General features: G+C 42.9%; 2 protein-coding genes across 2 annotated transcripts; both read left to right on the top strand.

The window, feature by feature from the left end:
- Window positions 1–1383: 1383 nt before the first annotated feature.
- On the top strand, window positions 1384–12439 carry scinla (scinderin like a). The gene is made up of 17 exons (XM_062515556.1): window positions 1384–1525; window positions 3272–3466; window positions 3833–3987; window positions 5364–5525; window positions 6006–6155; window positions 6729–6818; window positions 7010–7142; window positions 7587–7675; window positions 7834–8049; window positions 8412–8545; window positions 8879–8969; window positions 9082–9252; window positions 9854–10028; window positions 10432–10547; window positions 10720–10797; window positions 11420–11480; window positions 11730–12439. Exons 2-17 carry the CDS (start codon window positions 3286–3288, stop codon window positions 11888–11890), a joined length of 2163 nt encoding a protein of 720 aa, XP_062371540.1. The 5' UTR covers window positions 1384–1525; window positions 3272–3285; the 3' UTR covers window positions 11891–12439.
- Window positions 12440–12921: 482 nt separating this feature from the next.
- Window positions 12922–15705, top strand: zgc:109982 (uncharacterized protein LOC553564 homolog). The gene is made up of 6 exons (XM_062556592.1): window positions 12922–13018; window positions 13397–13558; window positions 13799–13978; window positions 14268–14361; window positions 15190–15373; window positions 15466–15705. The coding sequence occupies exons 1-6, from the start codon at window positions 12922–12924 to the stop codon at window positions 15703–15705; spliced, it is 957 nt and encodes a 318-aa protein (XP_062412576.1).
- Window positions 15706–16146: the final 441 nt, after the last annotated feature.

Below are 16146 nucleotides of genomic sequence, written 5' to 3'. Positions count from 1 at the left end.
TTGTAAGATGCCTTAGAGATTACTGGCGCATCCTTGTAGGGCAGTCTCACTCAAATGCAGATTAAGCTGCGTGCTGGGGCCATGTGGCGGCTCTGAGGAGATCTGCGGGGAATATTAAAAGGAAAGCTCCCTCGCTGGCTCTCCTCCTCTCTTCTCTTTTGGACCTGGTGTCCAGCCACAGGGTCTCTGCCAGCTGCAGGGAGGGGCCTTCTTCTGGTGCGCAGGTGGAGTAAGGCACTGTGTGTGTGTGTGTGTGTGTGTGTGTGTGTGTGTGTGTGTGTGTGTGTGTGTGTGTGTGTGTGTGTGTGTGTAGGGTAGAGTGAGAGAAAGTGTGTGTGTGTGTGTGTGAGAGAGACAGAGAGCAGAGAGAGAATGAGAGCATGCTTGTATAGGTGTGGTGTGTTCTATATATATACAGTATATATATATATAGGATAGAGAGCTGCAGAGGTACACAAGCGCTACCACAATATGTGAGTTTCTTCTTTCACTCTTCCTGTCTTTCTCTCTCTCTCTTGCATACTACATTATTATCTTATAGCGTAGTGCACTAAACACTCCCTCGTATAGACTCATCATTGATAACTGCTAGGCGTGCCAGCTTAAAGAATGCATGGGAATGCAGCCCTACCTGTATGCTTGTGTTGTCCTGTCTGTGGTTATGGAGAGTGTTCAACTATGCTCTCTGACTTCTTATTAAACTTTTAAACAAAGGCGCATTGGATTTCACAAACATCCAGTGCATGCTCGTTAGTATTCATACACCACATTTCTCAGAGCTCAAGTCCACTTTCAAACAACTAGAAATGTGTATTCCTCTCTCTCTACATGGCATAATTTAGCGTATATTTCCCCACCATCCACCGTAATGCAAATTCAAAGTGTAGTGTTATCTAATCAGCTATGCAATCCCATTCATTCTTCATAACAGATCAATTACCACTCTTGAGATACAGTCTGAATGTATATTAGCCTACTTCAAAAGCTGAAGTGCATCATGCAGGCAGCATTGCTCTGTTTATGCCTAGATTAGTTTACATGATTTATACTCATACCCCCGAGAGACCTGGCACTCTAATTGAATTGGTACACTGAGGAGAGATATTTTTACAGATAGACAATAAAAACACTGAAGCACGGTGCATCTTTTTTTCTGCCCCTTTTTTTTTTTTTTTTTTTTTTAAAATGGTATGTTCAAGGAATGCATGAATGACAGAATGACCACATGAATGCATGTTGATGAGAGACTGTGCAATAAAGACAAAGAAAGACTGCTCTGATGCTGTGCGAAGGGTGTCTTACGTACAAAGTTTGGGCAGCAGAAGTTTAGTTGTTCTGCGAAGAATGGCGTGCCATTGGCCAGTGACAAGCCTCTCCCCTGACAGCGCCTAACTGTATAAATCGGAACAGCGTACAATGAATTGGTGCAGAGTCTGGACTACTCAGCAGCAGCAGCGCCTCACAACATCTGCCCACATCAGACTGAGAGACGGATTCAGCAACCCTTCACAAAGCAAACTAACAGGTAATGCATAACCTCACAATTGACACAGACAAGCTGCTTGTGTTTGCCGGCATGTTAATGAAAAGAGTTCAGGTTTGATCGGGTCCCATATAACCAGGCCTGAAGTTTATTTTATACTCTGGAAACGTTATACATTTCAGCAGTTTGTTTGCAGCAAAATTCGAAAAACTTGTTTCATTGTTAGTAGCCCGCTACACTCGAAAAGCAACTTGGATTATGCTGCAATCCAGCTGCGCTTTGCACCAAGAGTTTTTTTTATGGCATTGGCATTGTTGCCGTATTATGTAACAGTTGTAACATTTTTTCCCTTTGCAAAACTCAGTCAGTGAACAGTCGGTCTGCACACGTTTCTAAACCTGTGAGTAGGGAACTCACTTTTTACTAGTCTACTTTAATGACTGTGTAGCCTATATGATCTGTCTTTTGCCAGCTGATTTGTTCAGTCGCTCATTTCAGTATTTTATTGAGGCTAAACGAAACCTACTCGTAATGTTACCGGTCTACTTACCATTCGTTCTTAAATGCATCTGTTTATGAAAAGTAATTCTTCACAATAAGAGTTTGACTGAATTGTAGGACAGACTTTAGAAAGAAGGCGTACCGGAAAATCAACAGGATAAAAAGTCCCTTGTAGTTTGCTGGGTTTTTTTACACGCGTGTAAGGACTCGCAGATGAGTCATGTGCAGACCACGAACTATTTGAAGCGACTTTCAAGAAGCACGCCAGACACGCACGAACGTTGGAGTAAATGGTTTCACATGGAAACCGAGGAGCCAAATGAAGTATGGCCTTCGGAGGAGACTGCATTCTCTGCCTGCAATGTTCCAATTTACTCCAAACCCACAAATGTTTACATGTGTTAAATGGTATTGCATGTTGCTTCATGTGAAATACTAGCTATACACTTTAGGTTTAATTTCTTAGATTGACTATACAGTAGGTTGAAAATAATCCTGTCTTGAAACAGAAGAAATGTTAGAGAAAGCAATGGACCATCTGTGTCTGTACCATTGTGAAAGCTCTATTGAGAAAACCATACACATACCCACTTCTGTTTACCCAGTCTTTATGTCATCGAGAGAGGTTGTGAACCTTGAGTAAACACAGCTAAATTACACAGGGCATTTGCAAACAAAATGTTCCCATCAACCGAAATACAACTCTGCAAACCATCTTGTCTACATGACAACAAAAAGGTCAAGCTCAGTTTTTACGAATACTTACTTAATTGCCTGGCAGGTGACATTTAGGTGAATGTGGACTTTGTTCTACTATTGTGGCATGCTTGCACAGTGTTTTGAGAGTAAATAAGCACCTGTGCACGGCCTGGCCCCTCTGGGCGTTGTATTTTATTGTGAAAGTGTGTTCACTCCAATGGGTTGACAGCCTGAGGGAAGAAAAACACAACATGAACAAGGTCAGATGATTGCTTTTACACGAGGTTATGGTTGTGACCTATATGGTTGAGGTTATCGTTGGCTTACTAGACAGGTCACAGATATAGAGTAATCTGTTAGTCGCAAACTAAGTGGCCTTTGTACTTTTATTGCATGTAGGCTAGGGTTTTCACCTAGCAATTGAACATTTACCTTTGCTCCATCACAGGTGGGAAAGGCTACGATAAAAATAGAAACAACAATTCCTAGGAGACTTGGGATGGGTTTCCAAAGTCTAATCCACGCTCTCTCCCTTTATAAAGCTTGATGTACGACGACTCAGCATTTTCCCTCTCTGTCCCTGTCCAGCACATTGAAGCACCATGGTTTTCCACAAAGAGTTCCAGACGGCCGGGAAGGAGCCCGGTCTGCAGATCTGGCGGGTGGAGAAGATGGACCTGAAGCCCGTGCCAAAGCAGCTCTATGGAAACTTCTACACTGGGGATGCCTACATCCTTCTCTACACCACTGCCGCCCCTTCCTACTACATCCACATGTGGATGGGTGAGTTTCACGCTATTTGTCTGCCCACATTCTGCCTAGCTGAGGGTAGACAAGGCATTCTCTGCAGGAAGAGATGAAGGCTCTGTTTCCCATCATAATCTTGACCACAAGTTCCTGTTTGGAAACTAGTTCACTTGCTTTTTTTGAACCCTCTATCACATCAACACTGTACTACTTCCATAAGCAACTGTGTCTGTGTCGGCCTTCTTGGTTAACATGTATGTCACCACAAATGTACCCCCAACACACACACGCACACACACACACACACACACACACACACACACACACACACACACACACACACACATGCATAAAAGCACACAGAGTCACCCCTTGTGTTGATGTTTGATGTTGGTGCCCTAGGTAATGAGTGCTCCCAGGATGAGAGTGGTGCTGCTGCCATCTTTGCCACCCAGCTGGATGACTCCTTGGGAGGTGGCCCAGTTCAGTTCCGGGAGGTCCAGAACAATGAGTCTATCACCTTCCTGGGCTATTTTAAGTCTGGGATCAAATACAAGGTTAGAAATATAGTACTTAGTTGACACCGTAAAATATTGTTCAAAAGTGGTTATTCACAAAAGTAAATGTTTAACCACCCGAGCTGAAACCCAAAGTTTATCTTTCGTGTAACTGTTAAAATGCACAGCAATTAGTGTATACGTGGAGATCCAGTATTTTCACTGGAAGGAGTACATGGTGGACCATTTTTGAAAGAATGAAGAGATAGTTAAGAAATAGTTATTAGCTATAGGAAGCTACAGTATTTAAGGAAATGAAAGAAAAGAAAGAAAAATGAAGAATGAGGAAGTGGTTAAAGTTCATTAGAGATAAGCTTAAGTGTGACCCACAGTAAAAATACCAGAGATGCAAAGTGTCAAGCCTTTATCATCGATGCAGAAAAAAAAATCAATGTCCTACTCTTTTTTATAAAGTCAAGGTGCCATGAAACTAGAAATAATAAATTCGTTATTTTGAAACTGCTTTGTTTCTGCAAGGCCGTACAGCTCATCGTGAAGACACCATAATTAAAGCCTTGACGTTGTGGCCCACACCCAGTAGATTATTTCAGGAAGATTTCAAAAGGGTCTTCTTGTTAGGTCTATTTGTATGTGTAGTGTGCCCTCCTGTTCTTCTCAAACTCCCCATAGGCAACGTTACCATGGTGAGTTTGAACTGGTGGCGTGGTTGAGGTTGAGCACATCTGTGTTGCATTTCTCTCAGCTAATTAGATATAAATTTGGCAAGAGAGCAGGAAAGCAGTTGAGTGGGGAAGGTACTGGAGCTCATACTGGTGAATGGGCTTCTGGTTTCCTGTTTTCCCTGCCTTGACAAAGCCATTTTTTTGTTCATTTATTGGACTAGAGTCAGCGCCATCTTTCCATTATGTTGTGCTTGTGCAAAACTGGGGTAAAGTCACACATACTAGGAGTGCAGTAATCTCCCGAGGGGACTCGCTGCTATACTTGAGCACTCTTGTGTTTGTGCTTGTGTGTGTGTGTGTGTGTATCTGTGTGTATGAGAGAGAGAGAAAGAGAAAGAGAAAGAAGGAGAGAGAGAGAGAGAGAGGAAAACGATTCTAGTCAGTCAGAGTTTCTGTTATATTTAACAGTAAGAGTAAGCTGCTAACCACAGTAATGTTGTCAGGTCAGAACACAGGAAGCACACATCCTACTTAGAATATTTTCTAATTAATGTGGTAGTGTGTAAACAGACACACACTACAGTACATCTCTTGATGTTTGTAGATCTACAGTACATGAGTAGATGTAGTGTGAGTACGTGAGCAGGCATTTCTTTATAATGATTGAGTTGCATGTTGTGTCCTTGAGCTTAGCTTTGAACCTCACATCTGTCCGCACTGTTACTCCCCCCCCCCCCGCCCACTCATACACAGAAAGGTGGGGTGGCGTCTGGCTTCCAGCATGTGGTGACCAACGACATGAACGTGAAACGCCTGCTGCACATCAAAGGCCGTCGGGCCATCAGGGCAGCAGAGGTCAACATGGCCTGGGCCAGCTTCAACCGCGGAGACTGCTTCATCATCGACCTGGGCAAGGTACAGACGCACTGACAGGAACCACCAGTGTGGGACTGGCAAAGAGTGGAAAGCGTGCATGATCCATACTTACAGTACATGTGCTGCAGATGACACTTGTACAGTCTGGTTTACGTCCAGTAGTAACGGAGTCATCTGCAATCAAACAAAATAATGTTTCCTTCTTTCTATTATGTTTACATTGCTGGAAATTGGAATGTCAACTGTAATGTTTTCTACTTATATGGTTATCCCAGGGTCACCTCAGAGAGAAGACAAGCACTTGTATTTATATACATGTACTGTACTGTATGTGTCACTGCTTTTGTAAATGAAACTGTGACTTAGTATTTAATGGTGTCTATTTAGTCATGTTATGTGCTTTACCACTGACACCCTTGGATTGGGGCTGTGGCTGCCACCGTCAGCTAACCTTGTTTGTAAGTTGTGAATGATTTCAGGGCAACTGGTGGTGTATCTTTTAACACTTTTCACCCACAGGATATCTACCAGTGGTGTGGTAGTGAGTGCAACCGCTTTGAGCGTCTGAAGGCCTCCCAAGTGGCAATCGACATTCGTGACAACGAGCGGAATGGACGTGCCAAGCTTCAGATGGTAGAGGAAGGAGGCGAGCCACAGCCCATCATTGATGTAAGCGTGCTTGAAAGAGTGGTTGGCACAGAGCAGGAAATGGCACCAAAGCAACTGTGGCTGCTAGTGCAGTTTTATTGCAGATGTGCATGTAGCTTTTTCCGTTATCTGCAGAGCCGTATTTATATTTGTATGGATGGACTAGGAAATTGTGCTAAAACTTGAAACGGTGTAGATTCCAAATGGCAGCATACAACAAAGCAAAAAGGAGACACCAAAGCCAATAAGTCTTAGCTAAATGACTATCTCAATAGTCACAGAATTCTGAAAGTGATTTAAAGCCCTTGGAGATGCACTGTGTTGCAGCTTGAATTCTTCTTCAGGCTTTGGCACAGATGGCATTTTCTTAATGTCTCATTTAACAATACCTTGCATGATTACAGACTCCTGGCTTTGCGCTTCTTAGGGATGAACAAGCGAGTTAGAGCTAATTTGTCAGTGAGAAGAAAGCCTAAGCAGCAGGATAGGCTGTCTTAAGTCCAAGCCATCCTCTCTTTTTTGAGAGGAACAGCGTGTCTCATCATGGCCGATCATCAGACTCCTTTCATGGGAAATCTTCGTGTTTATTTTTAGGCACTCGGGCCCAAGCCCGCTATCCCAGCAGGAACTCCTGACGATGAGAATGTTGACAGAGCCAACAAGAAGAAGGGTGTTCTCTACATGGTATGGCTGTGCATTCCCTTGTTCTGCCCACTATTCATTTACATGTATTGCCAGTTGTGCATAGTTTGCACAATGAATAGGTTAATTATACTCTCACAGTCAATATCTGCCATTTTCTGTTGAATCTATTAGTCATCTCCTCAGGAAAAGAACCATAAAAGTGTCTCTGAAACACCTTCTCTGTGCTGTAGATCTCTGACGCTGCAGGCTCCATGAAGACCTCTCTGGTGGCCCAGGCCAGCCCCTTCAAACAGGAAATGCTCTCACCCAGCGAGTGCTACATTCTGGACAACGGCGTGGACAACAAGATCTTCTTGTGGAAAGGTAGGGAAGAGACAAGACACTGATTGAAAACTCTGGACTTGAACTATTTCAGCTGATGTCAGAACAAACTGTGGTCAATTGTTGTTGCAAGTGCTTTCTATGAGAATCAGCTCACTTTTTATATTCCCATATGAAACAGAAATAGAAAAAACTTATACTGCCAGCAGTGTGTTTTATATACAAAACTTGTATGATTTACTCTTGAAAGTGTTTCAAGAGTAAATCATACAAGTTTTGTATATAAAACATATTGCTGGCAGTATAAGTTTTTTCTATTTCCTTTTCATATGGGTTAGCCAGATGGAGTATTGTGTTTGTATGTTTTTTCCCTCTCTTACAAACTCATAATCCAAGACATAATCCAACTGACTACACGTTGACATGACAGAATTGAAGTGAATGAAATTGAATGGAATATAATAACTCTTGAATCCCCCTTCATAGGACCAACTGCAAACACTGCTGAGAGGAAGGCTGCCATGAAGGCTGCTGAGCAGTTCATCAAAGAGAAGAACTACGCCAAAAACACTCAGGTATAACACACACCGCTACAACTGATTTAGCTTCTCATTTTTGACATCCATGTCCAATGAAATATTTGTTTTGAGATCATAAATGATTTCTTATGGTTGGTCCTGACTCGTGTGTGTCTCTGAAACTTGATCTATCCTCTTCTGGGTTATGTGTATAGATCCAGGTGATGCCGGCTGGCGGAGAGACCACCCTCTTCAAGCAGTTCTTCTCCAACTGGAAGGACAAGGATCAGACCACCGGACCTAGCCAGGCCTACACCATTGGGCGCATTGCCCGCGTGGAGCAGATCCCCTTCGACTCCTCCTCTCTCCACTCCAACAAAGCCATGGCAGCCCAACACGGCATGGTGGATGATGGCTCTGGGAAAGTCCAGGTAAAAATGACCGCAGCACAGATAGAGCACAACAGTAACAGCACAACAACACACTTCTCTTCCTGTTGTTTCATGCACTTCAGTTTCTGTTGCTTAACTGGTACAGGAAGGTGTTACAACACCAAGACCATGAGTTCAGTTTCCCACACTGCTCGAACGGTTGATTGTTTGTAATACTTTAGCTAAAATTGCCTGTTGTGGAAGCAACTAATAATATTAAATGAATGATATCATCACCTCGTTTGGATGATGTCCATATAAGATTAAACCTACACATCTCAAAAATGAAACACGCCTGCCCCCGCATTTCTAAATGAATAAATGCAGTCTCATGTACAGAGTTGCTGTTGGTTGTCCCTCAGATCTGGCGTGTGGAGGGAGGGGAGAAGGTTCCCGTGGACCCATCCAGCTATGGCCAGTTCTTTGGAGGAGACTGCTATCTGATCCTCTACTCATACCGCACGGGAGGGCGCGATCAGCACATCATCTACACCTGGTCAGTGATCATCCAGACCAACAGAGGGCACTGTGATTAGAATACAACATTTTCCTTATGAATGATTAGCTTACCAGAGGTGCGTTCCCCAAAACCATAGTTGCTAACCTGTTAGCAGGTGCATGGGAAATTGCATTGCAACCAACAAAGTTGGCAACTATGGTTTTGGGAATCGCACCTCAGCTAACGACCAGGTCAGCTAACCAAATTGCAAATCATCAACTGAATGGATGCTGTTTTTCAGTCATCCTCAGTGGTTTGGGGTTGGGGTTTGCTGTTGGAAATTTAAAGTGGTCTTTCCATTTGATTTTTATTTGGTTCTTGTACTTTTAGGCAAGGCCTGAAGTGCACTCAGGATGAGTTGGCTGCGTCTGCCTTCATGACTGTTAAACTGGATGACTCAATGGGTGGGGCTCCTGTCCAGGTCAGTGTCATTAGACATGAAAGGCTTTCAACTGGACATTAGAAAGTAACACTTGACATTTAATGATGAAATGGTCAGTAGTTTTAATTTATTTTGTTGTGACCTTTAACAGGTACGTGTCACTCAAGGCCAAGAGCCCGCCCACCTGATGAGTCTGTTCAAGGGCAAGCCAATGATCATCCACCTGGGCGGGACCTCCCGCAAGGGGGGGCAGAGCCGTGCTGGGAGCACCCGCCTCTTCCACATCCGCCAGAGCACCACCCGTGCCACTCGTGCAGTTGAGGTGAGTCTCACCCAAATCCTCCCCACCCTCCACATATGGACATCACCGTCAGGACTTAGGCTCCACTGTGCAGACCACAGGAAGAGTAGTTTACACACAGATGTCAACTCTCAAGGCGAATCATCATAGAATTACATTGAGCTTTCAGATGTTTCACCATGAAGTGCTTCTTATATGCTCTTGAAGACACATAGTCAGCATCTTTCTCCTCTCTTGACAGTACATAAGCACATGAATTGCACCATTGTTTAAATTAAGTGTACTTATGCCAAATGTTTCTCCTTGTCTCCAAAATATTTTAATTCTTCCAAATGTCCATGTCATTTCTGGACATTTATTTTGATACTGTCTACCACTTAGCATCGCTGTATGAAAGAAACCGCTTTTTTCTTACGACTCATTGCTGTCTAATTCAACTCTCACCCTTTGTGTGTATAGACAAAAGATAAGACTAGGACTAAATATGTCACGTCCTCTCTCTCTTTCCCTCTCTCTCCCTCACACTCTCTCTCCCTCCCTCCATCCCCCTCCCTCACTCTTCCTCACTCTCCCTCTCTCTCTCTCTTTCTCCCACTGCCTGAACCCTCTTATCCGTGTGCAGGTGGAGCCCTCTGCTGCCTTCTTGAACACCAACGATGTGTTTGTGCTGAAGACGCCCGACTCCATGTTCCTGTGGAGGGGCGTGGGTGCCACAGAGGAAGAGATGGCCGCGGCCAAACATGTCACCAGCTTCCTGGGAGGAAGTGCAACTGAGATGGCAGAGGGCAAGGAGCCTGGTGAGAAGATCAGGCTGCTTATAAAGTAACCTATCAGAACAGAGCATATTGCTGCTGCTGTTGTTTTAAACATTCATCAGACAAACAGATATATATTTATATATACATATATATATATATATACTGTATATATAAATGAACCATACCAAAATTAGCAAAACAGCACAGATATTACACAGTTGTTACATTGATGTGACTTAATAAAAATGGTGTCTTCAGTTTATACCAATCTCAATCCAATTATTAAATACTACTGACAATATGATAGCAATATTAACGGAGAAACTCCGCTGATTCAGCCACTTTTTAGATGCACAGCGGCGTGTGTCTGTTTGCTGAAGAGAAAATCTAAAAATGCTTAAAATCTGTATTCATTAGTGTCATTGCTATCGTCCCTTTTCAGCTGCATTCTGGTCTGCCTTGGGCGGGAAGCGCGAATATCAGTCCTCTCGATCTCTTCAGAAGACAGTGAAGCCCCCACGCCTCTTTGGCTGCTCCAACAAAACAGGCCGTCTCATTGTGAGTTGGAAGATGATGGAGCTGTGTTCTTGCCCTTTTGCTGTCTAATGATAGCAGCCATGGCAAACATTCTCTCCAAGCTCTTGACCTTCTCCACAATTCTCACTTGCACAATTGGTGATTGTTTATGTTATTCCTATTCATATCCTCTTCACGTCATTTCCTTTCTCAGGCGGAGGAGGTCCCTGGAGATTTCAATCAGACAGATTTGGCCACTGATGACGTGATGCTCCTGGATACTTGGGAGCAGGTGGGTTTGCGTACCTGTGTGCTAAGGCCAAGGCATTAAAACAGCACTGTAGTTATTTTACCAGAGGAACTAAGCTGGTTTGGCGATGGCAGGTTTCTCTGCATAGCTTCAGCTACAGCTTTAGCATGCATATTTTACAACACTCCTCAATCGGTCAGTCTGACTTTTCATGAGGATGATCATGAGGCCTTCTGTTTGTCAGTGCCACCGGGCCAGTGGCACAAACTTGCAAGCGTGGTTTTTCCGCTCACAGGCGCTAGAGGGAAGTGAGACAGCCATAATTAAACCCAAAATAAGTCAAATAATCATTCCAATGAATCCGAAGCTGATTAGTTAAGGCAAATTAAGCAAAAAAAACTTGCCTAGTTCACCTTTAATAACGACTTCAAACTCATTATGATGACTCTGGAGCCTCTGGCATTGCACTATGTAAGGCCTGGCATTTCATTTTATAAAATTCTCATGGGTAGGGGGCATCATCCTTTTTGATTTAGGTGAATTGACAATTGACAAAAAGGAATTAATTGTTACCGTACTTTAATCAGTCTGTTGTGTTCAAACTGTATATTTCTGGATTCCAAACCAAGTTTTCCCAATCTGACATCTTTTCACCTTTCTACAGATCTTCCTCTGGATTGGCAATGAGGCCAATGAAGTGGAGAGAACTGGATCGGCTAAAATTGGTGAATAATTGCCCCTGTTTTCACATCCACAGTGTTATAGTGTTGTGATACTTGATCTTTTTTTATAGCCCTAGCTGATATTTCTGTAGTTGAGCTCAGCTGAAGGCACTTCCTCATCTAAACTAAAAAGAGATATGAAAATACAACCTAATTGTAGCTTAAGCAAACATTTTGTTGTTGGGACTTTTGAACTGAAGTAGATAAACCCCACAGGATACTGAGTGACAACATTCCCGTTTTCCCTTTCAGCTAAAGAGTACGTGGACTCTGATCCCTCTGGCCGGCACGGAACTCCTATCGTCACCATCAAGCAAGGCGCCGAGCCGCCAACCTTCACCGGCTGGTTCCAGGCCTGGGACTCCAAAATGTGGGACACTGACCCTCTGGAGCGCATCCGGGCTCGCTTCTAAAGCTCTTAAACCCTCACCACATCCCAGCCCAACCCACCCTGCATGGCCAAGCCCCCACCTCTTCATTATCCACAGCTAAAGAGATCTGCAGGCTCTTGACTGCAGCTGGATCTTCAAGGTTAAAACAGTGCCTTACACTTAACATTTCCATGCAGTAACACTGCTGGAAAGGTTCTTTATGCAGTATACAAACACTTGTTTTTACTTTGTTTATATATATATTTGCTAGTTCATGTGATAAGTGCCAAAACCAGAACACGTGGAGTATTAAATGTGGCCTTTTTGAGGATTTTTACTGTAGTTTTATGTCATGCATGAAGTTTGCCTGTTTCTCCAACAGTTTTTAAAAACACTCCGAAAAATGAAAACATGGTGCTTTAAAAGCATTCAGTCAGTGTTTTAAGGATGTATAACATCACTCAAAGGTGATGTCAGGCCACTGTGCAGTTTCTTTTCTGTGTGCCATTTTATTTTTTAAGAAAATGTATCTGATTTTTTAAATCATGTAACAGTAGCAGATTTGTAATAAAAACAAACTGCTTTTTGCTACATGTGTCTGTGTTTCACTCATTTTGTGATTGCTTGTCTTTAGCCTACAAGAAGCCTATTTGCTTCACCTCACATGCCTTTATTTATACTCTATATCCATAAACAAAAGCTGATCGTCAAAACAACCGATCAGAATGATATGGCTGCATGGCCCCCAATACTGACTAATGAATGGGCGCCTTCAAAATAAGCTCATGGCTATTTACTCAAGGCTAGTGACTATCCCACTCCGAGGTCTTAAAATATTACTGTAAGCCTGTAGGATTGCATGAGCAGGTGCTGGATGTCGATGGGTAATCAGGTGTGTAGATTCGCCTCTCTCATTCTGCTGACTCTGAACTTGGAGGATTAGTTTGGCGAGCCGGGAGAGAGTTTGTCCATCGTAGTCCGTCTCAGCGCACATTCTCTTCCATTTTTCTTTCGGGGCTCTCCCGTGTTTTCTCCCTGCCGCTGGGATAAAGCCGTGCTTTTGTGGCTCCGCAATGAACCAGAAGGTCGTCCTCATCACTGGCTGCTCCTCAGGAATTGGCTTGGCGCTAGCAGTGCGCATTGCCAAGGATGAGAAGAAGAGATTCATGGGTAAGGTGCCAATCTATAAAAATGGTGATACTGTTACCTTCGATTGAAGAACCCATTGCACATCCGTAAGTGGAGGACAAAATATAATTTGCAAGTATGTTAGTTCATTGCATGTTGAAAATGAAGGTTCCTTTTGTGAAAAAGATCCTTTGCGGTGACTGAGTGGCCAACACTCTGGATTAACTGGTGGGATAAATATTGAAATCCCTTATTGTTGTTGTTGTTGTTGTTGATATTATTATTAGTTACTGCAGGTCATTCATAGGTTTACACTTGCATAATATTGTTTATCACTGTCACTGCTCACTGAAGCTTCATAAAGTATCTGAATGTTTGTAGCTCACTCAAATATGAGGGCTTATGCTTTGTGTCTTTCAGTCTATGCCACCATGAGGAACCTTGCCAAAGCTGAGGCCCTTGTAGAGGCTGCAGGTAAGACCCTGGGACGAACCCTGGAGGTCAAACAGCTGGACGTGTGTGACGAGGACTCCATCAAGGCCTGTGTGGACAGTCTCCCAATGCGCAAAGTGGACATCCTCAGTAAGGCTGACACAGTTTCTGAAGTCATCAGTGTAGCTTGTCTATAACCATGATGATGATCTGTCTGCCTAAAGCTGGGATAGCCGATTCAATTCAATATTCTGCAGTATTCTGAAGAATTGTATTATATATTTATTTCATGTTCGTATATTACAGTATATTTTGTGTATTTCATTAGCCTATGTCAGATGTGTACAACTGATTGTGATTGTGACTGAAATGGATGATTCCCTTCTGCAGTAAGCAATGCAGGGATGGGTCTTATTGGGCCGATCGAGTGCCAAACTATAGACGAGATGAGAACAGTCATGGACACCAACTTCTTCGGTCTGATTCGACTCCTCAAAGAACTTCTGCCAGACATGAAGAGGAGGAAGAAAGGCCACATTGTAGTCATAAGCAGTGTCATGGGCATCCAAGGTAAAACTAGTGCAGATATGACATCACATGTCATGACATCCAAACTGAAAGTTTTACACATACCCAACTCACCCAGTTATACCCACTTATACTTAGGCTCTTAATTATGGCATTACTAAAGGTTTCCCTAGTTTATGCCAGAGTTACAGTAATTTAATTTGCAAAATGGCACTCAAACAATGACAGACAAAGTCAGAATGTTGGAATACAGTTGAATGCCAAGAGCTGAATAGTCGAAGGTTTGTGTGTAAGTGCCACCATTTAATGAATGCATGTATTTTCACCCTAGGCATTTTGTTCAATGATGTCTATGCTGCGTCCAAATTTGCTTGTGAAGGGTTCTGTGAGAGTCTTGCAGTTCAAGCACTGAGATTTAACCTGAAGTAAGTAGTCACACATCAAAAACAGAATAGACATTTCACAGTATTTCTATTCCATGATTGTTGTGATACTGAACTACTGATTCATGGGAAATATGTTGCATAGAAGAATAAAAATGAACAGAAATGGGTGCATCCCAGATCTTATCGTCATCTAGATCATGACCATCTTTATGAATTATCTGATGTTCTGCTGTACACTCTCTAAATACAATACAGACAATATGGCCATGGATTGTTTAAGCACATTCCATACCCAATGTATCTCAGCATTATAGCCATATCAACAAGTTAGGGAAAGCTGGGCAAGGATGACCATCATATGAGAGGGTATAGTCCATCCAGACTTGTGCATGCAGAGATACCTGTGTCCTACTTGTCATTATGAAAAACATCTGTGGCAGAAGGCTGCCACATCCCTCCCCTCCTTTGATGAATTAAACTATACTGGGACACAAAATCCCCTCCCTCCCTTGTGCAACCACTAAAGGCTATTGCCAACAGTAGGGACATCACACCCTGCCATCGAGTAGGATTTATGTGTGTGTGTGTGTGCCTCATAGTTGCTAATAAGATGAATAGCTTCAGGGTAAATTCCTCATTCATGGATTTCCTCCCAGGATTTGCCATTAAACCTCTCCTACCTTCTGTTCCAAAAAGGCTTAAGGAAAAATGGCAGCTCATGCAGTTTTAATATCTGACGGAGTATTGTAGTGCACACTGGAACATTTGACAAGCAGGGAGAGGTGTCTGTATTGCCATTGCAAGTATAGTGTTATAGTGACAATACCTTTAAAGGAAACAGCTCATCAATGTTTTTCTCTGCCGTAGTATTACACTCATTGAGCCCGGCCCCGTCATCACTGAATTTGAACGTAAGGTCTACGAGGAAGGCATGAAGATAGACCTTTCAAAAGCAGACAAGGTGACGGCTGACATGTTCACCAACATTTACCTGAAAAACTATGGCCAGATCTTTGAGAGCCTTGGCCAGACGCCTGAGGATGTAGCAGAGGTATGCTCATTTAACATTTCAAATCTAAGGAATGCATGTACAGTATGCCTATTGCCACTGCAGCTTGCTCACTGTCTTTCTGTCATCACCAGCACACACACAAAATCATCACAATGGACAACCCGCCCTTCCGCCATCAGACAAACACTCTGTACACCCCAATGACCACTCTGAAGTACGCCGACCCGGAGGGAGATCTGCCCATTGATACTTTCTACAAAATGGTGTTTGAGCATGACAAGGTGTTCAATGCCAGCCTCAACTTTCTCAAGCTACTGCGCTGGAGGAGTCGCAAGAGCTTCACTCTGGAGAAAGACGACAAGAAATCCTAATCAGCCACCTGCCTATTCTACATTTACATTTACATGTATTCATTTGGCAGACACATGTGTTGAAAGCGACTTACAGCAGTGGAATAGCATTTAGACTATTATTAGCATTGAAGCATTTTTAGATTTAAGCTACAGTACAGCAACAGAATATATGTAAGATATTAACATGTAAGCATTTTAAGATTTAAACTTTTAAACTAGGGCTACAACCACAGCGTAAGAATCATGTTTTAGCATATTATATTGGAGAATACAGCCAGGAGCAAAAGACATGCCAAGACAACAACCTAGGCTTTATCAAGACCTATGGAGATGTTTATACTGTATACTGTATTTCAGGCGTAATCAGCAGAAAGTTTATTAACCACTCCAGATCAATGATTCTCAGGTGGAAAGGGTAGAGAGTTTTAAATATCTCAGTGTTCATATTTCTGAAGATCT

This window comes from Sardina pilchardus, chromosome 15 (genome assembly GCF_963854185.1).
Source record: "Sardina pilchardus chromosome 15, fSarPil1.1, whole genome shotgun sequence".
Classification (NCBI taxonomy): domain Eukaryota; kingdom Metazoa; phylum Chordata; class Actinopteri; order Clupeiformes; family Clupeidae; genus Sardina; species Sardina pilchardus.
Note: the sequence above shows the minus strand (reverse complement) of the source record. Positions and strands in the feature narration are given on the sequence as shown.